The 25,578-nt window shown below is 45.3% G+C and overlaps 1 protein-coding gene across 4 annotated transcripts in view; it reads right to left on the bottom strand.

The window, feature by feature from the left end:
* Nucleotides 1–6,248: 6,248 nt before the first annotated feature.
* WWC3 (WWC family member 3) overlaps nt 6,249–25,578 on the bottom strand; it is a 111,836-nt gene continuing 92,506 nt past the window's right edge. For all 4 annotated transcript variants that reach the window (XM_055438024.2, XM_055438025.2, XM_055438026.2 and 1 more), the window contains 12 exons: nt 25,029–25,149; nt 24,195–24,269; nt 23,256–23,342; nt 22,109–22,301; nt 20,814–20,975; nt 19,721–19,872; nt 18,207–18,372; nt 13,782–13,946; nt 12,852–12,944; nt 10,607–10,834; nt 10,378–10,505; nt 6,249–9,133 (listed from right to left, as the gene is read on the bottom strand). In XM_055438024.2, coding sequence (XP_055293999.2) covers nt 9,067–9,133; nt 10,378–10,505; nt 10,607–10,834; nt 12,852–12,944; nt 13,782–13,946; nt 18,207–18,372; nt 19,721–19,872; nt 20,814–20,975; nt 22,109–22,301; nt 23,256–23,342; nt 24,195–24,269; nt 25,029–25,149 — 1,637 coding nt within the window. In that variant the 3' untranslated portion in view covers nt 6,249–9,066. The remainder of the gene's footprint in view (nt 9,134–10,377; nt 10,506–10,606; nt 10,835–12,851; nt 12,945–13,781; nt 13,947–18,206; nt 18,373–19,720; nt 19,873–20,813; nt 20,976–22,108; nt 22,302–23,255; nt 23,343–24,194; nt 24,270–25,028; nt 25,150–25,578) is intronic.

Below are 25,578 nucleotides of genomic sequence, written 5' to 3'. Positions count from 1 at the left end.
CAAAATGTGTAGCCTCTGCCTTTGGATCTAACCAGGGGCCTGCAAATCTTGATCCAAAATAACAGGATTGAGGGACTTCCCCGGTGGTCCAGTGGTTAAGAATCCGCCTTGCAATTCAGGGGACGTGGGTTCAATCCCTCAGTTCAGTTGCTCAGTCGTGTTTGACTCTTTGCAACCCCACGAATCACAGCACGCCAGGCCTCCCTGTCCATCACCAACTCCCAGAGTTCACTTAAACTCATGTCCATTGAGTCGGGGGTGCCATTCAGCCATCTCATTCTCTGTCGTCCCCTTCTGCTCCTGCCCCCAATCCCTCCCAGCATCAGAGTCTTTTCCAGTCCAGAGTAAACTCTTCACATGAGGTGGCCAAAGTATTGGAGTTTCAGCTTCAACATCAGTCCTTCCAATGAACACCCAGGACTGATCTCCTTTAGAATGGACTGAATGGATCTCCTTGCAGTCCAAGGGACTCTCAAGAGTCTTCTCCAGCACCACAGTTCAAAAGCATCAATTCTTTGGCGATCAGCTTTCTTCACAGTCCAACTGTCACATCCATACATGACCACTGAAAAAACCACAGCCTTGACTAGACAGACCTTCGTTGGCAAAGTAATGTCTCTGCTTTTTAACATGCTATCTAGATTGGTCATAAGTTTCCTTCCAAGGAGTAAGCGTCTTCTAATTTCATGGTTGCAATCAGCATCTGCAGTGATTTTGGAGCCCCCAAAAATAAAGTCTGACACTGTTTCCACTGTTTCCCCATCTATTTCCCATGAAGTAATGGGACCAGATGCCATGATCTTTGTTTTCTGAATGTTGAGCTTTAAGCCAGCTTTTTCACTCTCCTCTTTCACTTTCATCAAGAGACTTTTTAGTTCCTCTTCACTTTCTGTCATAAGGGTGGTGTCATCTGCATATCTGAGGTTATTGATTCCAGCTTGTGCTTCTTCCAGCCCAGCGTTCCTCATGATGTACTCTGCATATAAGTTAAATAAGCAGGGTGACAATATACAGCCTTGATGTACTCCTTTTCCTATTTGGAACCAGTCTGTTGTTCCATGTCCAGTTCTAACTGTTGCTTCCTGACCTGCATATAGGTTTCTCAAGAGGCAGGTCAGGTGGTCTGTATTCCCATCTCTTTCAGAATTTTCCACAGTTTATTGCGATTCACACAGTCAAAGCTTTGGCACAGTCAATGTAGCAGAAATAGATGTTTTTCTGGAACTCTCTTGCTTTCTCCATGATCCAGTGGATGTTGGCAATCTGATCTCTGGTGCCTCTGCCTGTTCTAAAACCAGCTTGAACATCTGGAAGTTCACGTATTGCTGAAGCCTAGCTTGGAGAATTTTGAGCATGACTTTACTAGCGTGTGAGATGAGTGCAATTGTGTGGTAGTTTGAGCATTCTTTGGCATTGCCTTTCTTTGGGATTGGAATGAAAACTGACCTTTTCCAGTCCTATGGCCACTGCTGAGTTTTCCAAATTTGCTGGCATATTGAGTGCAGCACTTTCACAGCATCATCTTTCAGGATTTGAAATAGCTCAACTGGAATTCCATTACTTCCACTAGCTTTGTTTGTAGTGATGCTTTCTAAGGCCCACTTGACTTCACATTCCAAGATGTCTGGCTCTAGGTGAGTGATTACACCATCGTGATTATCTTGGTCGTGAAAATCTTTTTTGTACAGTTCTTCTGTGTATTCTTGCCACCTCTTCTTAATATCTTCTGCTTCTGTTAGGTCCATACCATTTCTGTCCTTTATCGAGCCCATCTTTGCATGAAATGTTCCCTTGGTATCTCTAATTTCAATTCCAATCAGTAACTAATATCCCACATGCCTCAGGACAGCTAAGCCCTCTCTTCACAACTAGAGAGCTGGCACTCTGCAACAAAAATCCCTTATGACACAATGAAGACCTGACACAGCCAAACTAATTAAATGTTTTTTTAAAATGAGAGGGCATGTGTGATTACTTTTGTCAAAGCAAAAAATGAGATGCATGACAAGAAGATATTGTCTATCTACTTAAAACCATAAAAACAGTGACTGCAGCAATGAGTAACCCTGTTCGTGAAACGCTGACTAACACCACCGGCCCTGGCCAGACATGATAGTAACCACTTGCATGAGTTATCGTCACAACAGAGGGTCCTGATAAGGAACAAGGAACTAACAACCTACCACCAACCAGAAGAATTTTAGGAAAACTCCAAAGGAGAGAGGAGATACCAGCACATAAGTCCTACCACCTCCAAGAATCCTCCTTGCTGGCATTCATCTTGGCTGAACAATGCATGTGTGTGCACCAGGAAGGACCCTGCATCAGACTGATTGGCCAGAGACAACCTGGAAGCTAATCCCATTACCATAAAACCTGAGTCTTTGAGTCACATGGCAGAAGCAGTTCTCCTGGGTTCCCTTACCCTGTTGCTCTCTGCCCAGGCGCCCCTTCCCAATTAAGTCTCTTGTTCTGTCAGCAGGTGTGTTTCCTCAGACAATATACTTCTGAGTGTTAGACAACAGCCCATTCAACATCCTGGCACCAAGAAACCAAGTCTCCTTGGAGAAATGACCATATCCAGGTCAGAAACATCTAGTCACGCAGGGTGGTGTTACCAAAACCAAATGGTCTGCTTGCCCACTGCAAAGCAAAGCAAATCTACTGCTACGCTAAGGCCAAATAATGGGCGGCTCAGCTCAAAAGACCCACACTCTACAATAGCTTTCAGGAAAGGATTTTTAAAGGTATGAGGGAGAGGGTGGCAGGGTGTGTAATCAGCTCATGCACAATTCTCTGATGGGCTGATGGTGAGCTAACAGGGTGATGTTTCAGGAATCTCAATCATCAACCTTCTGGTTCCAACGCATCTTGGGTCTACATTCATACTAGTGATCAGCATGCAGTTAACTCCTCCCACCTCATGTTTGCCCAACAACTGAAGGATATGGCCCAGGGTATTATGTATAGCCCTTGAGGAGGAACCAAAGACTCTTGGCTTTGTTTTATGGCTAAACTATTACTGGTGTTGCTTGAATATTTTGTTTTGTTCCTTTATTTTTTTAGTAAATTTTTCTTTTTGGAGCTCAGGGAAGGTCTAGGATGCTAACGCTTTTCTACAAACGAGCTGGGTAGAAGACATGGGGCCTGGGCAGTGTCTGTCCCGAGAAGGCTTTGCAGGGTCCTGTTCCATTTCAGTAACAACAAAGCCATCTCAGACTCCTGGGGACATATAAAAAGGACTCAGGAGTCAACCAGTAGAGGCTGCCCCAGCCACAGAGGGGAGAATTTGAGCATCAGTAAGGATAACAACTCCAGTGGATTAAATCATATCAAACATGTTTAAACTTATGTGTTAGTAATTATTATTATTAATAATATCCAGGAGATAGTGAAGGATGGGGAAGCCTGGAGTGCTGCAGTCCATGGGGTCACAAAGTCAGACGCAACTGAGCAACTGAACAACAACAACAAAAATCATACTAAAAAAACCTCCCCAAAACAAAACAAAACAAAAAATTGGTCACCACTGTAACAGTGCTGGGAATCATTTTCAAAACTGGTCAATAAAGAAAAACATCAAGCACTTACCTTGCTTGTTCCAGACAAACTGTACCACAGAATAACCAAATAGGTAAATTTCTCTTTATAAAAGTTGTGGTGATGGTTTAGTCGCTAAGTCGTGTCCAACTCTTGCAACCCCATGGACTGTAGCCTAAGTATTTCAAAGTAAATAATAATGTCTTAAAAATTGAGAGAATATCATCATTTTTCAACCTTTAGTGAATTAATGGATCTATCTATTGACTTCCTTGGACTGCAAGGAGATCCAACCAGTCCATCCTAAAGGAAATCAGTCCATTGGAAGGACTGATGTTGAAGCTGAAACTCCAATACTTTGGCCACCTGATGTGAAGAGCTGACTCATTTGAAAAGACCCTGATGCTGGGAAAGATTGAAGGCAGGAGGAGAAGGGGACGACAGAAGGTGATATGGTTGGATGGTATCACTAACTCAATGGATATGAGCTTGAGTAAACTCTGGGAGTTGGTGATGAATAGGGAGGCCTAGTGTGCTGCAGTCCATGGGGTCACAAAGAGTCGGACATGACTGAGCGACTGAACTGAACTGAACTGAGGTATTGATTATCAACAGTTGCAAACCCTATAAAAAGAAAAATTATAATTCACCTGATAGATGAAGGTATGTCTAGACCCCCATCCCAGCCCCCTAAAAAGGAAGGGGGGAAAAAAAGAAACTGGACTCTGATCAAGCTTTTAGATTCAACAATACCTCTTCTCTGCATTTAATTTTAGGAAATAAAATTCAGAAGAACATGTTAAAACTATACCTACAATGAGATACAATGAGCCAAGTCCAGACTGTGGGAGATTAGAGAACGCAAACCTTTGTTTGTTCAACAAGTAACAAAGGTGTGTGTATGTGTGTGGGGGTATAGGTTCTGATATCTCACAGCTGAGATATCACTCTACACCTATTAAGATGGCTAGGATCAAAATGACAAGTGTTGGCCAGAAAGTGGAGAAATTGAAGCCCTTGTATATTGCTATCCCTGGTAGGAATATAAAATGGGCAGTTGCTTTGGAAAAGTTTGGCAGTTCTTCAAATGATTAAACGAAGAGTTATCATATGATCTAGCTATTCCACTTTTAGGTATAGACCCAAGAGGAATAAAGGTATCAGTTCAGTTCAGTTCAGTCGGTCAGTCGTGTCCGACTCTTTGCAACCCCATGAATCACAGCACGGCAGGCCTCCCTGTCCATCACCAACTCCCGGAGTTCACTCAAACTCATGTCCATCGAGTCGGTGATGCCATCCAGCCATCTCATTCACTGTCGTCCCCGTCTCCTCCCACCCCCAATCCCTCCCAGCATCAGACTCTTTTCCAGTGAGTCAACTCGTTGCACGAGGTGGCCAAAGTATTGGAGTTTCAGCTTTAGCATCATTCCCTCCAATGAACACCCAGGATTGATCTCCAGGTCCACACAAAAAATTGTAACATGGGGTGAGAGTTGGGAAGGAGGTTCAGGAGGGAAGGGACAAAGGTTATCCCTATGGCTGATTCTGCCTATGGCAGAAACTAACACAATATTGTAAAGCAATTATCCTCCAACTAAAAATAAATTTAAAAAAACCCACTTGTACACAAACGTTCATAGCATCATTATCCCTATTAGGCAAAAAGTGGAAACCCAAATCTCCATCCACTGCTGAACAGATAAACACAATGAGGTCTATCTACACAAAGGAATATTACTCAGCAATAAAAACGAGTGAAGTCCTGACACAGTCTACAACACAGATAATCTGGAAAACATGCTGAGAGAACAAAGCCAACACAAAGGCCACATACCAAGTGATCCCATTACTAGGAAACATCCAAAATAGGGAAATCCAGAGAGAAAGATCAGTGGTTGCCAGGGCGTGGGGGAGGAGAAATAGGGGTGACAGCTAATGGGCACAAGGTTTCTTTCTAGGGTGAGGAAAAAGTTCTACAATTGATTGTAGCATTTGTGCTATGAATGAACTTAACTCTTAGTATAGTAAAAACTGATGAGTTACATATTACATGCTTTAAACAGGTGAATTGTATGGTATGTGAATTCTATCTAAAGAAAGTCCACCCCCCTACACACACCAAAAAAAGCACACGGGCTTTAAAAAAAAATATCCAAAAAATATCCCCCAAACAGATATCTGGATTCTGCTCAATTAGAAAATGAATGACCTTGAGACAAGTGAAAAGGTGAACCATACATAGATGATGAATGCCATTGAGGGGTTATTAAACGTTATGATGTGATAAGGCTACTGTGCATGTCTTTCTCTTAGCCATACATACTGAAATGTTTCCAGCTGAACCAAGAAGGTGGATGGGATTTGTTTCAGAAGATGGAATGAGAACAGGGGAAAGTTCGGTGTAGACCAAACAAGATGGGCCAAGAATGATTTATGTTGAAGGGGTGGGGGAGAGGGCTTTATGTGTGTTCACTGTATTATTCTATTTTCACACCTCTATTTTTATGTTGAAAAAGCTGTTGTTTTCAGTCACAAAGTCACGTCTGATTCTTTGCGACCCCATGGACCGCAGCATGCCAGGCCTCCCTGTCCATCACCATCTTCCGGAGTTCGCCTAAGTTCATGTTCATTGAATCAGTGATGCCACCCAACCATCTCATCTCTTATATACATTTTTATATATTTAAGTCTATAATTACATATTTAAAAAATCACACAATTTCCATTCTGTTTTTAAGGCAGGTTAGTTTAATTTTATAGAAGGAATACTTTCAAAAGATACAAATGACACAATTAGAACAGAGACAAAAATAGAGATGAATACTGATTATAACTTATTCCCACAACAGAAGGTTACATATTTTGGTGGTGATAGTTAAGCTACCAGATGAATGGAAGACCAAATTCCCTTTTATTTGCTGTACTGTTCCTAAAGGACCCTGCTGGCAGACTTTGGATTGTTTCTGGACTAAACTGCTGATAAAACAAGGCAGAGGTTGCTTATCACAAGGCACAGTTATGGACAAACTTAAACATAAGAAAATACCCCTTAAGACGATAGGACTTCACTTTTTAGACATGTGGGATATTTTCCGGGGGTGGCAGTTTTAACCAGTCAGAAGCTGCAAAATCAAGTCATGAAAGAGAAGCCAATTAGGGGACATTGCGTCCTCCTGCCTCCTCAGCTGGCCTCTATCGCTGTCCACCTGCTCCTTCTGACCACAGACTGCCGAGCAGCACGAAACCCATCATCTCCCCTCCTTCATCTGCCTGGCTTTTCTTTGCTTTCTTACTATGGTCCCATTCAGGTGAAAAAGCAGACAGACTCAGAAGGGAGGAGGAAGGGGCACACAGAAAGGTGCAAGCAGTGCTCCTGGAACTGATGTCAAAGCACAGATTGTATCTGTTTCTAGTGAGGCAAAGCAGGGATTTCTTTTTCTTTTCGTTAAACTCTGGGGTGGGGAAGCACGCCAAACAAAAATCATCAGTCTCGACTGGGCAGTGACATTTATCTGCAAATCCTTGCAGGCCTTCTGTACAGGCACAGTGGGTTTCCCTACGTTGCCACATTGTAGGGCTTTAAAGTTAAAAGCTGCTTCAACCCTTCAACCCACTTAGTGCTTCACGTGGAAATGTGGCTACAGAGCGCCTAGGCAAGGTGGCTGGGACTGCCCCACTTCTGGGGAGCCATGCACCTGAAATGTACATGATTTGCTTTCCACACACCCCAGAGCCCGGCGCCAGCCAATTCGTCAGTCTCAACAGCTGGGAACAGGGAGGGTCTGCCACCATCCTGACCCATTCACTAACGCTGTCTCCTGGCATTTTTGGCAGGCACTGATGTTTTACGTGTCTCTATGCTAGGAAAGGTTGGGGGCGGGAGGAGAAGGGGACGACCGAGAATGAGATGGCTGGATGGCATACCGACTCTGTGGACATGAGTTTGAGTGAACTCCGGGAGTTGGTGATGGACAGGGAGGCCTGGCGTGCTGTGATTCATGGGGTCGCAGAGAGTCGGACACGACTGAGTGACTGAACTGAACTGAACCTCTGTTGTGGGTATGTATGTAGGGAAATGAGCAAAGGAAAAAAGAAAAAAAAATCAAGACTAGAGGCAGAGATTCATAGCAATAAGTGGCAAGTGTGAAAAAGCACAAAGTTTTCAGCTTTACCACCACTGACAACTTCACTGTCCGTGATAGGTCAATGAAATGCTTTTACAAAATTCATTTTTAATAAATGTGAAAATGAAGGCAGATTATACAAGGGAGTGGTTACAGACTAATGAGAAGAGAGATGCTGCTGATTAAGGGGGAAGGGGGGACACTTTCAAGGGAAGGGCAGAAAGACGGTGGTGTGGGGACGGGGGCGTCTTCTCTTACATTTTGTGTGATTCACCTCGTTTACTTCTCCGAGGCCTCATGAAGGAGAGTGCATTCCATAGATAATAAATACGTAGTAGACAAACTATACCATTTGGCATTTTATGAGTATGGCATAGCTGTATTACGTAAAGAATTTTTTTCCTCGTGAGCTAGTTCTAAGATTTCTTAAGAAATATCAGGACAACTCCAGTATGGGGTGGGGGCCATCTGACTGAAAGCAAATGCTCTCCTGTGAGCCACTTGCTGGCTAGATATGGCTCCCACAGAAGCCTGCTTCCTCAAAAAATACGCCTTGGAAGGTTCTCGTGTCCGTGCTGTGACGGCTCCATCCATCAGCGGATCCACTGACTCGCTGAAAATGCACCTTCCTTCTCTTTTCACTTTCCTGCAAGCAGAGCAGAAGCTCCATCACTGCCCTCTTTGTTGGGTCTCAGTCTCAACTGGATAGGGCGGACTAGAAAGGCAGAGGCCGGGGGAGGGCAAGCTGCGCCACAGGGACACTAGGTGCCTGCAGGGCACCAGGCACTGACTTACGATTGAGCCCCTGCGGTGGCACCTGACTGAGCCCCTGCGGTGGCATCTTAAGGGAACACAGAGGGTGCCAAAGTGTATGATATACATGATAAATGCACGGAGGAGGAGAATTCAGCACAGAGTGTTTGCATTTCGGGTGTCAGACACAAAACCGGCCCCAAAGTTCCATTCTACCGCATGACAAATACTGAAGAACAAAATTTCAGTCTTAAAATACATCTTAAAGTCAGTATTTTCCTTCAAGGAAAAAAAAGTACTATAAATAAATTACAATACAGTGAATTTGCCTGAACTCACTTCGTTTCTGTCTTCCAGCCTTTAAGTCAAATAAAACAGCGTTAAAAACTGTACACTCTTAACATGATAATTGATCTCTTATAAAATAACCTGTCTTCAGAGATGTCAATTTCACAACAAGGAAAAACCAAGCCCTGTTGTCGTCACTATTATAAAATATATATGTATAGATATATGTTTTGTTTTGTTTTTTACAAAATGTGTATATTAATAGCTTTGCACAAATATTTTAAAGACAAATTTAGCTAGCCTAAAAACTTCATTAAAATAAAACAGGCAGATAAATACTTCATGTGTACAAAGCACTACATCAAACATCATCGGCAGGCAGAGGAGGTACGTTAATCCTTGGTCTTGTAAAAAATGCTATCTTCTCCCTGGGATTGGAAAGAACAACAGTTAGAGGTTGACGGAAATCCAACAAAATCTGGCAAGAGCATCTATCTGCTATCAATGAGAGCTTTTCTTACTGAGAGAATGCATTGAATTTCAATTCCCAGGAGCACATCTGTTTGTATTCTCTAAATAAACATCTGTTTGTATTCTCTAAATCTTTTTGCGCCACCCCCTCCCAATTTTAATAGAGGTTACAAAGCCCCATGAGGGCAAGGGTTTTTCTTCAGTGACTAGAATGGTGCCTGGTATATGGAGATGCTCAGTAAATTTTTTCTTTATGAATAAATGAAAAACTATACAAGTTCTAAATCATAATTGACTACTCTTACATGAAAGGTCCAGAACAGGCAAACCCACAGAGGTAGAAAGGAGAATGGTGGTGGCCAGGAGCTGATGGGAGATTGGGATGGGGAATGACTGCTTAATGGGCCAGGGGAAAGTTTCCTTCTAGGTTGATGGAAATGCTTTCAAACTGGACAGATTGTGACTGTACTAAATGGCATGGAACTGTTCACTTTAAAGCAGTTAATTTTATGTTATGTGAATTTCACCTCGGTTTTGTAAAAAGCCAAACACAAAAGAAAATGGATATAACCAGGTAATTTTCCTCACATAAAAAAATAAAAACAGGAAAAGCTAGTCTATGCTATTCAAATTCAAGATAGTGGTTATTCCGGTGTGGGAAATCTGGAAATGCTGATAACATTTGATTGTTGCTGTGCAGTGTTTACAATTCACTGATACATTTCATATGTAGGATATCCTTCCCTATTATGATTTAATCAAAAACTAAAAATGCAAAGGTGATATGCGTATGTATCTAAATGTGAATCACTGTGTTCTTTACAACAGCAAACATCTGGAAAGAAGCAGGGGATAAATTTGTTAGAAGTAAATTATATCTATTATATTATATCTCATCTATTAGATGAGAGATTACTACCAAAAAAGGTAACAGATGATGAGCAATAGGGGATATTTTACTTTAAAAAAGAGCTAAATGCAAACTCCAATGGACAGTATGATTACAAGTAGCTGGAAAAAAAAGTGCTTGGGGGAAAAAAGAAGATCGGAAGAGAACTGCACAATGCTAACAGCAGTGAAGATTTCTGCTTTGTTCTTGACCTCCTGTGGGTCTTTTTCAATATTTAACTTGACTTTTCATAACGACAAAGGGCTGACAGTAAAAAGCCTGCACGAAAGTGAGGCCCGGGCTTCTCCTCACCTGAACGTCTGCACTTGGATGGGCTCTTTGAGGTTCTGCCCACGCAGCTGGCACACCCCCTTAGAGGCCTTCTTCAGCATCTTCTCGGCTGCCTGTTCTTGATGGAAGTCAAGTTTGGTCTGTCTCGTCTGGAACAGCAACCAGCAACGTGGGGTCAACGAGAAGGCTTCGCTGGCACCGGGACGGGGAGAAAGGCCCACCCGCCGGCCCGCCCCGGGCGCCCGCTCACCTGCCGCTCGGCCTCCCGCAGCAGGCTCCGGAAGCGCTCGTCTCGCAGCAGCCAGGCCGGCAGATCGGTGTGGCCGCGGAGCTGGGCATCCTCCAGGCGCTGGCGCAGCTCGCGCAGGGCGCACAGCTCCTCGTTCAGCTGCCGCTGCCGCGTCCGCGACGCCTGGAGGTCCAGCTCCAGGTCTAGGGATGTACGCGCTGCCAGCACCGCCAGGGAGGACCTGCAGGGCTGCAGTCCAGGGCAGTGAGCACCCCACCTCACCCCCCGCCCTGCCAGCAGCTTCTTCCCCTGGCCGATCCCCATTTCCCGTCCCCTATTCCAGAGAAGGGGCCGCTGGAGGGGGATTTCTCAACACAACATCTACGTGGTTGACCGGGGTTCAAACCCATGTCCAAGAACAAGGCAGTGACAGCCAAGTGTCCCTGGAAGGCCCACCTTAGGTTTTGGCCCAAGTGCACAGAAATATATCCTCTCGCACGGGGCAGGCGGGTGTCATCTTTCTCAAGTGCTATGTGACAATAGAAGCGAAAGTTAACTTGACGTGAGTTTTCTTTGGTTCTGACATTTGATTTTGACTTGCATTTGAAAGGCACAGGTGATATTGTGCAAAAAGGTTTATGAAAGAAAAAATTCTAAATAGCTAACAAGAGAAAGGGCTTTCCTGGTAGCTCAGATGGTAAAGAATCTGCCTGCAAAAGGGGAGACTCTGGCTTGATCTCTTGGTCGGGAATATCCCCTGAAGAAGGGAATGGCTACCCACTCCAGTATTCTTGCCTCGGAAATTCCATGGTGAGGAGCCTGGTGGGCTACAGTCCATGAGGTTGCAGAGAGGTGATGACCACTAAGCAACTAACACTTTCACTTAACAAGAGAAAAGTGATCAAATACATTATGAGGCCAGCAGAGAACGCAGCCATTGAAAAAGATGCAACCTATACCAACATGGCAAATCTTAATGATCTACTGTGTAAGGGAGAAAAAAAGCATGACATAAACCATGTGAGGGCTTTCTGTTTAAACACACACACAATGTCAAAACAAGTTCCTTCCCAGGGAATTCCCAGATGGTCCAGTGGTTAGGGCACCCCTCTCCCTCAGGTTCAATTCCTGCTGGAGAACCTAAGACTGCAAGCCACGTGATGTGGCCAAACAACAAAAAACGTTCTTCCCTGTATAAGCCTGAAATAATAAGCAAGTCTGCTGTTTTTAAGTTCTAAGATGAGAAAAGACTTTTGTACATGGAGTTGAGAGCAGTACTTCCCACTGCATGGCAAACAACCCTGGGGAAGGCAGTTAGTGCAACAAAATCACAAATCCATGAGCATATCAACATTCTTCAGAGGACTGAATCACTGTGTTTTACATACTCATAACACTATTTTGCACATATGCAGAAGTTAAATGCAAATATAAGTGACTTGATAAATACAAATTCATGTTAAACCACTGCTGAATTCATAACAGAGTTCTTAACCAGGAGTGACTTAGCCACTCAGGGGACACTTGGCAACATCTGGGGACATTCTTGTTTGTCACAACTGGGGAGGGGGGTGGCGCACACTACTGGCAACAAGTGGGTCAAGGACAGAGATGGAGCTCAGCTTCCCACAGCGCACAGGACGCCCCACGACAAAGAGTGATCTAGGCCAAAATGCCGACAGCACTGCTGTTGGCACATAAGTCTGGAGCTGGAGTATGTACTTTCTCATCATTCTCAGCCAGCAGCTGCTCAACAAAACCACCACAAGGAGATCTGGGAATTTATTTTTCTTTGAAAGAATCCTTCCCCAGGAAAGTAAGGGAACCATTAACTTACAAACTAGAAGTAGCCAAACTTTGTAAACTGGTGTGATGCAGGGAAAAAAACTTGGTTATATAAAGGACATGAAAGAAAGTCTTATGTAGAAGAATGTTCCACGTTGAAAGCCTCAAATTTTCGAAACTGTATATACTTGCTTGTCGAAAAAGAAAAAAAAATCTGATATAGGATGGCTGATTGTTTATTAATTTACTATATTTTAAAATGTAAAGATCATGTATTATCTTTGATTATGACATTATCTTGGGAAACAAATATTGGTAACATGTTGGCTTTAGATACAGTTTTAAGAAATTACATCAAAGTAAACAAGGAAATAAATATATTACCTTTTCAATAATATAGCTAAAATATTACCTTCTCAGGCTTGTAGAAATAGCTCCCAGGGCACATAGAGACCACACATTAGTCTGCATGGACACATACCTGCTTATAGCGAAGGGTCCGCCTTTCCAGAGTGTTTCGCACAAAGGGGCACTTCCGAGGCAGCGTGGAACTGTCACTGTCACTGCGATAAAGCTGCATCAGAAAGACGGAGGTTCAGAAACACTTCCTGAAGAATCCACATGCATCCTCTGTGTACTCTGAATTGGATTACTCTGTTTCTCCTGCAGGTACTCACACACCCTTAAGGCTTTCAGAGTTTTTACCAGGACTCTGGGATCACTTAAAACCTACACAAGAGTTTCAAGCAAATCAAAGGCAGAGCGAATAAGCAGACCAACCCTCATCCCCATTCCTCCCTTGCGTCCATCAGCCAAACAAGTTGAGGTTTCCAGGCTGATCTAGCAACACAATTTCCATCTTATCAGTGCCAACTGCCACTTGATACGGTGGGATGCTCATGAAAGCCTGCACTGTCCTCAGCGTTTTTCACTTTTTTATCAATCGTTCCTGTCTGCTGTGTTTCTAGCTTTGGCAAGAGCTGGAAAGGAAGGCGTTCCAGGAAAGAGCCCCGTTTCTGGCAGGAGGACAAGTGTACACCACTAACGCCCACTCTGCTCAACAAGGGAAAAGGCCCGCTTTTAAAAAGAAAAATAAATAATGCCGACTTCATGGGAGCCAAGACAGCCTGTATTTCATTTGGCTGCAGGTTCTTGTTTTGGGATCAATGTATATCTGCATGAAAGTAAAGTTCTTGCCTTCATGGCCTTATTTTCCACACAGAGTTAGACTTGCTTGGGGCAAGGTGGGGAGATGAGACCAACAATGATTTCCTACCCACCCATGCATGGTGTTCCTTTAGTGGTATCATTTGTGAGAACATATATGTCTTTTAGCATAAATAAGTAAAAAAAAATAATAAAGGGGACATAAAGAAAACTTCTAGACAGGTGGCAAGGAATCCCAACTTACTCTGCAAACGTACTGGCTTCGTGCTCCAGGTGAGAAAGTCTGAGAACGGACAATGGTGCTGCTCCGAACGAAGGGTGAGCCACGGGCCCTGCGGCTGGGCCTCTCCTTCCGAAGACTCGCTACCTCTTCAGGGAAGAGATCTTCTGTGTTGGTCTCCTTATCAACCTAGATACAATTTATTACCATGACTTTTGCTAGGACATAAGCAATCAACTCCATGTGACCCACTCTCCATGCTCCACATGAACTCAGAGGTGGCATTTCACACTTAACACGTCCAGAATTTCTGATATTCCCTTGGCCAAGCATCTCGACCTAACTAGTTTGTTCAAGCAAAAAAAGTTTTCATGTCATTATGGACTCAGCTCTCTTTCATAGTCCCTGTGTCTGGTCCAAGATCAAGTTCTGTTGGCTCTGTGTTCAAGATTAAGCATGTTGTGACCTCTTGTCATTGACTCTCCATCTGGGTCACCATCACGTTCTGCCTGCTCAGTACAGGAGGCTTCTCACCTGGCTCCCTGATTCCACACCTCCCTCCTCCCTTCAGATGCTTCTCAACGCAGTGCCAGAGACATCCTGATAAAATTGAAGTAGGAAGGACCCTGTGATTCCACTCCTAGGTGTATACTCTAAAGACCCGAAAACAGGTGTTCAAATACTTGTACACAAACGGGTTCACAGCAGCCTTATTCAAACAGCTGAAAGGCGGAAGGAGTCCAAACCTCCATGGACAGATGAGTAGATAAACAAAATGCCCTGCACTCACACAGGGATGAGAAGGAGGGAAGCGCTGACAGACAACGACAGTGTGCTGCGCCCTGAAAACATCAGGCTGAGTGAAAGAAGCCAGTCACAAGACGCCGTGTGCTATACGATGCCATTCATTCATTGATTCATTCATTTTTACTGAAGTATAACTGGCTTACATTGTCATATTAGCTTAAGGTGTTCAAGATAGTGATTGCGTATTTTTATACATTACAAAATGATCACCATGATAGGTCTAGTTACCATCTGCCATGTTACAGTTGATACAATATTACTGACCATATGATTTCCTTATGTTACAGTCTTCCTTATTTCCCTCATCCCTGCACCTCCCCGCATCCTCCACCCTGGCAACCACCAGTTTATTCTCTGTATCTATGAATCTGCTGCTGCTTTGTTATGGTTGTTCATTTGGTTTTTTTAGATGCCACATATAAGTGGCCCATAGAAGGGGAAAAAGTGGAAGCAGTGACAGATTTTATATTCTTGGGCTCCAAAATCACTGCAGATGGTGACTGCAGACATGAAATTAAAAGATGCTTGCTCCTTGGAAGAAAAGCTACGACAAACCTAGACAATATATTGAAAAGCAGAGACATTACTTTGCCGACAAAGGTCCATATGGTCAAAGCTATGGTTTTTCCAGGAGTCATGTACACATGTGAGAGCTGGACCATAAAGGAGGCTGAGTGCTGAAGAACTGATGCTTTCAAACTGTGGTGTTGGTGAAGACTCTTGAGAGTCCCTTGGACTACAAGGAGATCCAACCAGTCAGTGCTAAAGAAAACCAACGCTGAATACTCATTGGAAGGACTGATGCTGAAGCTAAAGCTTCAATACTTTGGCCACCTGATGAGAAGAACTGACTCATTGGAAAAGACCCTGATGCTGCGACAGATTGAAAGCAAAAGGAGAAGAGGATGGCAAAGGATGAGATGGTTGGATGTCTCACTGACTCAATGGTCATGTATGGATGTGAGAGTTGGACTGTGAAGAAAGCTGATCGCCGAAGAATCGATGCTTTTGAACTGTGGTGTTGGAGAAGACTCTTGAGAGTCCCTTGTACCGCGAGGAGATCCAACCAGGCCATTCTCAGGGAGATCGATCCTGGGTGTTCATTGGAAGGACTGATGCTAAAGCTGAAACTCCAATACTTTGGCCACCTCATGCGACGAGTTGACTCACTGGAAAAGACTCTGATGCTGGGAAAGGTTGGGGGCGGGAGGAGAAGGGGGTGACGGAGAATGAGATGGCCGGATGGCATCACCGACTCTGTGGACATGAGTTTGAGTGAACTCCGGGAGTTGGTGATGGACAGGGAGGCCTGGCGTGCTGTGATTCATGGGGTCGCGGAGAGTCGGACACGACTGAGCGACTGAACTGAACTGAACTGCAATGTTTATCTGCTGTCTTTTTGATGACAGTCCTTCTGACAGGTACATGGTGATATCTCATTGTGGTTCTGATTTACATTTTCTTAATGATTAGTGACGTTGAGTATCTTTTCATATGTCTGTTGGCCATCTGAACGTCTTCTCTGGAAAAACGTCAATTCAAGTCCTCTGTCCAGTTTTTAATCAGGTTGGTTGTTTTTTTGATGTTGAGTTGTCTTGAGTTCTTTGTGTATTTTGGATATTAACCCCTTGTCAGATATAATGTTTGCAACTATCTTCTCCCATTCAGTAGGCTGTCTGTTTCCCTGATAGGTTCTTTTACTTGGCAAAAGTTTTTAGTTTGATAAAGTCTCATTTGTTTATTGTTTTTATTTATCTTGCCTGAGGAGAGAAATCCTAAAATATAATGCATTGCTAAGATTAAAGTCCAAGAGCATACTACCTGTGCTTTCCTCTAGGAATTTTATAGTTTCAGACCTTACATTTAAGTCTTTAATCCATTTTAAAATGGAATGAGAAAGTAGTCCATTTTCCCCAACACCATTTACTGAAGAGGCTGTCTTTTCTCCAGTGTATTTTCTTGCTTCCTTCCTCATAGATTAGTTAACCATATAAGCGTGGGTTTATTTCTGGGCTTTCTAATCTGTTCTATTCATCTATGTGTATTTTTTGGTGCCAGTACCATACTGTTTTGCTTTCTATAGCTTTGGAGTATAGTTTTAAATCAGAGAACATGGTATTGTTGTCTCACGGTTTGTAAAAAAAATAACATTTACATTTTTTAGTGCACAGCTCAGTAGTATTAAGTGTATTTATACTGTTGTGAAAGAGACCTCCAGAACTTTTTCATCTTCCCAAACTGAACTCTGCCACCATTAAACAACTATTTTCCCTATCTCTAGCCCATGGTAACCACCATTCTATTTCCTGTCTCTAGGAATTTAATTACTAAATTTAGGAATCTCATATAAGTGTAATCATACAGTACTCATTCTTTTGTGACTGGCTCATTTGACTCAGCACAATGTCTTCAAGTTTCATTCATGTGGTAGCATGTGACATGACTACCTTCCTTTTTAAAGGTAATATTCCATTGTACATTTTCCTTATCCATTCATCTGTGGATGGACATGTAGGTTGCTTCCACCTCCTGGCTACTGTGAATAATACTGCTATGAACGTGGATGTACATGTATCTCTTGGAGACTTTCTTTCAATTCTTTAGGATGTACATCCAGAAGTGGAATTGTTGGATCAGATGATAGTTCTATCTTTAAATTTCTTTTTTTATTTTTAAATTTATTTATTTTAACTGGAGGCTAATTACTTTACATTATTGTATTGGTTTTGCCATACATTGACATGAATCTGCTCTGGGTGTACATGTGTTCCCCATCTTGAACCCCCTTCCCACCTCGCTGAGGAACCTCTATACTGTTTTCTATAGTGGATGCACCATTTTACAGTCCTGATCTTTGTAGATACCAATTTACATTTCTAAATGCACCCCTTTCTAAAATGAGAAATCTTTCTAAAAATGCAAGCCCTGTTTCCCTACCGCTTCATCGTTCAGTAGCCCTTTTGACTACCTCCATTGCTGCTGAGTTGTACTGATTTACCCTGTCTGTTGCCCACAGGGAAGGACTTGCATTTGTTTCTTTGCTGCTGCATCTGCAATGCCTAGCAGCTACCACGAGCACAGGCTGAGAGAGAACGCAAATGTGGTGAAGAACTAGTGACTGAGGAATCCAGGTGAAGGGGTTACAAGTATCTATTGTACTACTCTAGCAACTTCTCTATAGATTCAAAGTGCTTCAAAATGAAAAGCTGCGGGAGGAAGACACACTAAGCAAGCCACTCCCCTGACTTGGACCAATGCTTGTAAAGGTCTGAGAAAGCTGGATGCTGGCAATGACTGGTAGCCATGCCGAGAGCATCTCCTCTTGAGGCGCTGTTCTTAATGTCACAAACGGAAAATAACAATAAGTGTCCAAAACCTTAGGAACCCACGAAATATCCCAAGCCACATGTGATCCTGAAGATGTACATGGGTCATCATCAGATGGCTCATGAATGAGTAAAGATCCAAACTTTTTAGTTTAAAGAAGACAAATGTTTCCATGGTACTTGCTGTTTACAGATGCAAGGGCATTCGCTTGGCTTCCCTCATGCAGGGTAAACACTCCCCACTCCAGGGCAGTGCCTGGTACTGTAAGGCAAAACATTAGGGGATCCATCATACCCCTTGACCTTTTCAACTTACCTTAAGAGCTGGGGGCTGAAGTTTCTCGGGGCTGTAAGGATCTGCCTGGCCAGCAAACGTGTGTCCATGGATAGAGTCAACACCAACGCAGCAGGGCTCTGGGTGCGGGGGGCTGGTCTGGGCACAGCTGCTACAGCCACTGTCCACCGAGTCTGCCTGCCAACTCCTGTAGGTGGACATGGCAAAAGCCCCCAAAACGTTCATCAAGGACCGAACTCACTGCTGCACTCAGAGCATTGTAGCAGAGATGCTCAATCTTGGCTTCTGATGACTGAAGACAAGCACTTTTCTCATAAAGTGAAAGGCATTTAGGTTCTCTAGGGAAGAGAGTGAGTGCTATGAGGCCTTTCATCTAGAGGGTCTGTCTGTCTGTCTCGCCAATTGCAGTCGCTAAAGATGCCAGGACCCTGGGACCACCTCTCTGAGTCCTCTCAGCTTCCTGCCCATCCCTGAACCCACCCCTCTGCCATGCACCTTCCCTCCCGAAAATAAACTCCTTTTGAAAATAAACGTTGAGAAAGCTATTAGGAAGAAGTAGCAAGCTTTGGAAACATGATGCTCTTTATGGAAAAACGTGGAAGTAAAGCAACATGAAACTGCCTCCAGAAAGGATCTGCCAGAAAGCGATACATTCATGGTGTCGCTCCTCTGAGTGATTCCTCTACTGCAGACACATCTACAGTCAAGCATTTGCCCACAGGCAGCTCTGGGTAAGATGTAAAGGGGCATCACCTGATTCTATTTACATGAAATGCCCAGAACAATCCTTGGAAATGGCATGGAGACAGGCGGTGGCCAGGAGCTGAGAGGACTGAGTGGACTGCTAATGGGGATGGGGTTTCCTTTTGGCAGGATGAAAATGCTCTAAACTTGCCTGTGGCTTTCGGGGCATAATTGTGTGCCTGTATTAAAAGCCACTGAACTGTGTGCACTTAAAGGGGTGACTGTATGGTAGGGAGATTGAAATGTGAAAGTCAAAGTCACTTAGTCATGTCTGACTCTGAGACCCTATGGACTGTAGCCCACCAGGCTCCTCTGTCCATGAGGATTCTTCAAGCAAGAATACTGGAGTGGGTAGCCATTCTCTTCTCCAGGGAATCTTCCTGACCTAGGGAATGAACCTGGGTCCCTTGCATTGCTGGCAGATTCTTTACTATCTGAGCCACCAGGGAAGCCCTGGTAGGGAGACTGTATCCCAATAAAGCACTTAATAAAGGGAAAAAACCAGAATTTTAAAGATCTATTATATCCAATCTGGGCAGAGGGAGCCCTCAACAGTCCCCCCCACTTTAAGAAAATTCAGGAACAGGAGGAAAGGTGAAAAGCCTGTGCATACAGCTGGAGTCCAAGTATGGCCTTCATGAAGACAACCATATGACCCCCTCATGAGAATCCCGACTTCTGCGAAAGGTATCCAAGAGTCGCCCAGCACATTCTACAGAAACTAACACTGTAGCTGCTTCACTCCAGGTAGATGAGCTGTGTCTTTCTCAGGGGTTGCCAGCTGCACTCACCTCTCAGACACGGCCTCGGCCTGCTCCTCCTTGCGCTCCATCTCCAGGATCTCCTCCTCCGTGTACTCCAGCTTCACACGCTCCTCAGCCAGCTCTCTCTCTACTGCCTGCAGCTGCGCTGTGGTTCTCGCCAGCAGCACTGTCACTGCATCCTGCAGGACGAAACGGATGATGCTGAGAAGCGGCTGAGGTCAGTGGTGTGTGATGGCGAAACAGAAAGCCCGCGGGAGCACCCTCCTGCCCTGACCGGCTGGCAGCCGTCTGGTGGCCATCCCCAGCTGCCCTCCAGTGGGAAGCAACTCAGCCCTGGTTGACAGAAAGTCAGTAATTTGGCCTTTTTAGGGAGCTCTGAAGATTCAAATTTTAAAGCAACCAACGCATCACTTATGATCAAGAATACGCTGCATTAAAAAAACATTATCCTGAACAGACACATGCATCACTATGTACTCAGCTGCTCAGTGGGTGAGTCAGCAGGGTCTTCTTTGAAACAAACGTGTGTGTGCTAAGTCGCTTCAGTTGTGTCTGACTCTTTGTGACCCCATGGACTGTTGCTCACCAGGCTCCTCTGTCCATGGGATTCTCCAGGCAAGACTACTGGAGTGGGTTGCCATTTCCTTCTCCAGGGGATCTTCCCAACCCAGAGACTGAATCCACATTTCTTGCATTGCAGACAAATGCTTTATCGCCAAGCTATCAGGGAAGCCCAAGCATCACTATAGTCCATTTGGATTACTTCTCTTGAAACCCTGCTTCTTCATAGCCACTGTGTTCTAAAACTACTTCTATTCCTATCACCCCAAACTCTGTTATTAAAGTGTTAGTCCCTCAGTCATGTAGGACTGTTTGCGACTTCATGGACTGGAGAGCCCGCCAGGCTCCTGTGTCTGTGGGATTCTCCAGGCAAGAATACTGGAGTGGGTTGGCATGCTCTCCTTTAGGGGAGCTTCCTGACCCAGGGACTGAACTCTGGTCTCCTGCATTGCTGGCACATTCTTTACTATCTGGGCCACCAGGGAAGTCCATGTTTACATAGCTCTATCTTAGAAACAATGTCCCCAGGAAGAGCCTGTCTCAAAGCTGGGCCACCTACTGTCTTCCTGCAAGCAGCCAGTGTCAGGTCCTGGGCGGCACAGTCTCCTGGCCGCTCCTCCTCCCGCCGGGGTGGCTCAGGGCCAGTGAACACCTGGACTGAGTACCATCGCAGCTGCATCTCGCTCGAATCGTAATCGGTCAGGTTAATCTGAGCAATGCCCTGCAAGGTGTTTAAGGAAAAAACAAAGCACAACAGGTCCTGAATGACTGCATCTTAACAACTGACGAGCATCGAATAAAGTCACCCTTTAATGTTAACCACAAAGGCTACGCAATTTCTCACTGCTATTCAAAGGCTGCATGCATGCATGCTACATCACTTCAGTTGTGTCTGACCCTTTCTGACCCTCTGGACTGTAGCCCTCCAGGCTCCTCTGTCCATGGGAGTTTTCAGGCAAGAATACTGAAGTGGGTTCTCATTTCCTTCTCCAGGGGATCTTCCTGACCCAGGGATCGAACCCGTGTTTCTTTAAGTCTCCTGCATTAGCAGGCAGATTCTTTACCACTAGTGCCACCAGGGAAGCCTGAAAAGGTTGCAGTGAAACGAAAGTCATCACAAAGGATCTAATGGGGGCAGCTCCTTGATTGCAGGTACAGCTCAATCAGAAAGTGCTAGGAGAGGAAGTAGGGCAGAGAACGGACAACATGAAGTGGTGGGTCAGGCTCAGGGTATGCCACTTTGAAGAGCTGGTGATTCTCACAGGAATTTTTGAAAAAAGGTTGGTGGAACTCTTCTCTAATTCTGACACTGATGGAGTGGGACTAAGGGGGAAAATTCCAATCTTGGGAAGAAAGCAGCCTGGTTTCCAAGCCCCACCCTGGTTGCCAGGTAAAGATGGATAGTTGATTCACCCGGTTCCAAGGTTGCCAGATAAAAGAGTTCACATCTGGTTGAACTGTCATTTCAAATAAATAGCAGATTTTTAAAAAAAAATATCAATTCTGTCCCAAATATTACATGGGACATACTTATACTAAAAGGGATCCATAGTTCATTTGAAGTTCTAATGTAACTGACCATCCTATAGTTCTATCTGCCAAGTTTATCAGACCTATTTATTAGTTCCTGTGACTGAAGATGGGGATACTGCATAAGTGGTTACGCAGACGTTTTACAAGTATTCGTTGAGATAATATACAAGTACAAAACACTTGACAAGATAAGGGGTTTTATCACCCCTTTTTCTCCTCCCTGTGACAGAGATCCTTTGACAGCAGCACAATTTATCAGCGCCCCACCGCAGGACTCAGGCAGGCGGGGAGGGAGGAGGCGGGGGCAGGGAGGGGCCATACCAGCAGTTCCTCCTGCAGTTGCGGGTTCACGGAGCACACGTATAACTGAAGAGACTTCAGCGTCACCATGCTTGAATGCACAGGGATTCTGAACACTTCATTAAATACCAGGGGGGCTTGCAATTCCAGAGCCTTCGAGCAGTAAGTGTTTGGCGTGCTGGAGTCAAGTGGGGGCAGATAGACACGGATGTGTCTGCAACCGAGAGAGGGAGGAAAAAAGCAGATGGAGGCAGCATTTACTGACACAGCTGCATGGGACACACGTGGACCACAGAAGCATGCAGATACGCCACCTTGTTTCACTGCCCATACGCAGAGTTTTACTGTCTTTTGGAGAAGATCCGTCAACTAAGAATAAGGCCAAAGAACTTACATGCCCCTGGAGATCAGGGGAAAAATCCCACTCACAAAGGGAAGACTTGCAGGTCAGTGGTTAGGACTTGAGAGGGACTCAAATGGACATTCTGCTTTCACCATCTTTGTGGGAAAAAATCTGGCCAGATCTCTCCACGGTCCCTTGGCTCCCTCCCAAGCTCTGCCTGCCACACCAGGCTGTGCTCCCTTCCCTGTTCACCCCCGGCATGGAAGCCAGCACCCAGGAAACGCTCAAGCATCAGTGGATGCCTCAAACCCTCAGCCTCCCCAAACCAGGCTGCTTCCAAGGGCTTTGTGAGGCCAGTCTACGAAGATGACTCATAGAAGGGGAGGGTGCCATCTGGCCTGAACGCCCATCACAGAGGGGGTTCACCCACCTGGGTAAGTGGGACTCCCCCTCCCACCCATCAGGCACCCATCTTCCCGCTGGGGACAACTTGAATTCCCTTCTCCCAGTTCAGACACCTCATCTGGTCGCAACAGACCACCAAGACTTGTGACCAGGAGAGACATCCTAAGCTCAAAGGCTACTGACGAAGGACACATGGCCCTTTCTCATCATGGCCACACACATAACCAGACTGGCTCCATGAATGCCACCTGCTTCCAATAATAAACCAGCCTCTTCTTAAAACTTACAATCTTTTATATTTCAGACAGACATGCCCTGGCGTTTTATTCTGAATTCAGGTTCTAAAACAGTCTTTTCCCCTGCCCAAACGGCCAAGCAGTACAGGTCAGTGTGGTGTGGAGGAGATCCGGGGGAGCTTACATTCTGCAGTCTTCCTTTACCATCAGCCCAGCAAAGTTCTTCAGCTGGAGCACGTTCACAAGGAGACACTCATTGGCCCTGTCAAGCCTGGAAAATAAAACACGAGTTCAGACTGCAAACTCCCTGAGGTGGACAAATCCTTCTGGTGCAACTACCGCAGTGGCCCTCACCCCACTCCCAGGAAACCGGTGCAAAGTCTGGGAACATTTCTTATTGTCACACCAAGTGGAGGTGGCAGGGGGGTGGCTACTGGATCTTGCTGCTGCTGAACACTCCAGAGTGCCCAGGATGGCCCCCAACCAAGAACGACCCAGCCCCAAGGTCATGAGCACCAACACTGACAAACACTCGGCTAGGATGGCAAGAGTGAGCAAAAGAAAGCTGCTGGGATGTGAACACCCTGCCTCACTCCTCTGAGCCTCGATAGAAACTGCAACTAGGGGATTTCCCTGGTGGTCCAGCGGCTAAGACTCCATGCTCTCAATGCAGGAGGCCAGAGTTCGATCCCTGGTCAGGGAACTAGATTCCACATGCTGCAACCAAGAAGCTGCATGCCACAACTAAAGAACCTGCATACACAGCGAAGACCTGTTGTAGTCAAATAAAGAAATATTTAAAAAAAAAAAAAAGAAAGAAACTGTATCTGGAATCTCAAACGCTTTGCATTGCAAAGCACCAGCTCCCCGGGCTCCACAGGGTGACAGTCCCCAGCTGTGACGTGGTGTTGGGGGACACACACTCTGAACACACTCTGGAGTGTTTAGAGGCAGCAAGATCCAGTAGCCACCCCCCCGCCACCTCCACTTGGTGTGACAATGGAGCTGCTTACACAGGTCCCTTCATCCTTCCCGGCCTGTGGGCAGAGCTCTGAGTTGGTGGGCGGGCCCCAATCTACCCATCATCTTCACAATCCACAGGGAAAGAGTCTTCTGTACTCACAGAAATCCAACATGGATCTGGGGCCCCTCATTACTGCAAGCATCTCCACGAACAGGCTCGTCAGCATCCTCACTCCTAAACACAATCAGAAAAGGAGCCACTCCAAGGGGACATGGTTACTATGGGTTCAGCCCAAACTCCTGCTAGGAGTGTTTCTTAGTGAGAAGGGCTTTATTAAGTGGGGACCGAAATAAATGCTCTAAAGTGAATGAAAGGGAATGGCAGGTCCCCAGGATCCATGACGCCACTGCCCAGGGTGCCTGCCGACCAAGTGGTATTTCTGAGAAAATAACTGCATACCTCTGAAGACCACATGTGATGTTTAGGACAAAGTTGAAAACCGTGTCCTTTAAAATGCTATACAGTAATGAAATGCATACAGACACCCAAGGTGAAATAAATGACATCAAAGTTCTCAAACAAAATAAAGCCCAGAATCGTTCTGCCCTTGCAAAGTGATTTCTTGAGCTGAGGAAAGTGGGAGGGATGGAGAGGCATGGACATTCATTTCAAGTAAACATCCTTTCTAGAAAAAAGCAGGTATCTCTCGCATACTGATTCTCCTTTTCCAGCTCTACTGGGCTTGTGCCTTTCACTGCCCCCTGCCCAGGGCTGGAGAGAGAGCAGTCGTCCTAGAAACAGGGAGCCAGGCCAGTCCCCAGACACCACCCGGGAGCAGAGGGGTTCCCTGGGAATGCTAAGAGCCTCCTCCTGGGTGGAGAGAAAGTAGAAGAGCTACACCCCATAGACATACACAGTGTCAAGCCAGACAGGTATGGGCAGGGCTGTCTTTTGGGAAGTCAGCCCAGGGAGGGGGGAAGGTCAGCTTCTAACCTTTTGTTGGGAGGTTCAAACACGCCACTGTCGCTGGCCAGGGAGTAATCAGATAGGCAGGTGAACATGTGGCACGGTCTCTGCTCCAGCCTCTGGGAGGTGTCTTCTCGAAGGGTCACTGCTGTAAGCAAGAGACATGGCGGGGCTCAGGACGTGACAGTGCAGGAGGCCAGGTCACAGCACAGACAAAAGCACAAAGTGACAGAGACAGGCCAGCATGCGCACAGACGTGTGCTTAACCACACTCTGCTCGAGAACCTTCTGATATGGGCTTCCGGCTGCTTCTTTAAAAGCTCTTTAAATGACCATAAATCTCCTTTCACCTCCTTAATGAGCACACAGGACAGAAGGTGGTGGGAAGGGCCTGGGCATGGCGGCACTCTGAGAGAGAGATCACTCAGGCGTGAAGGACAGCAAGTTCTCTGAGAGCTGCGAGGGTCAGTGTTTCCTCTTTGATGCTGCCTGGTAGTCTCCACGCTTCATACAAGAAATGTGGACTACACTGCTTCACAAGCGGAAAACAGAATTTTTTAAAAATCATCAAAATCAC

The sequence above is a fragment of the Moschus berezovskii genome, chromosome X (assembly GCF_049115385.1).
Source record: "Moschus berezovskii isolate FMDL1 chromosome X, NW_MosBer_1.0, whole genome shotgun sequence".
Lineage (NCBI taxonomy): Eukaryota > Metazoa > Chordata > Mammalia > Artiodactyla > Moschidae > Moschus > Moschus berezovskii.
Note: the sequence above shows the minus strand (reverse complement) of the source record. Positions and strands in the feature narration are given on the sequence as shown.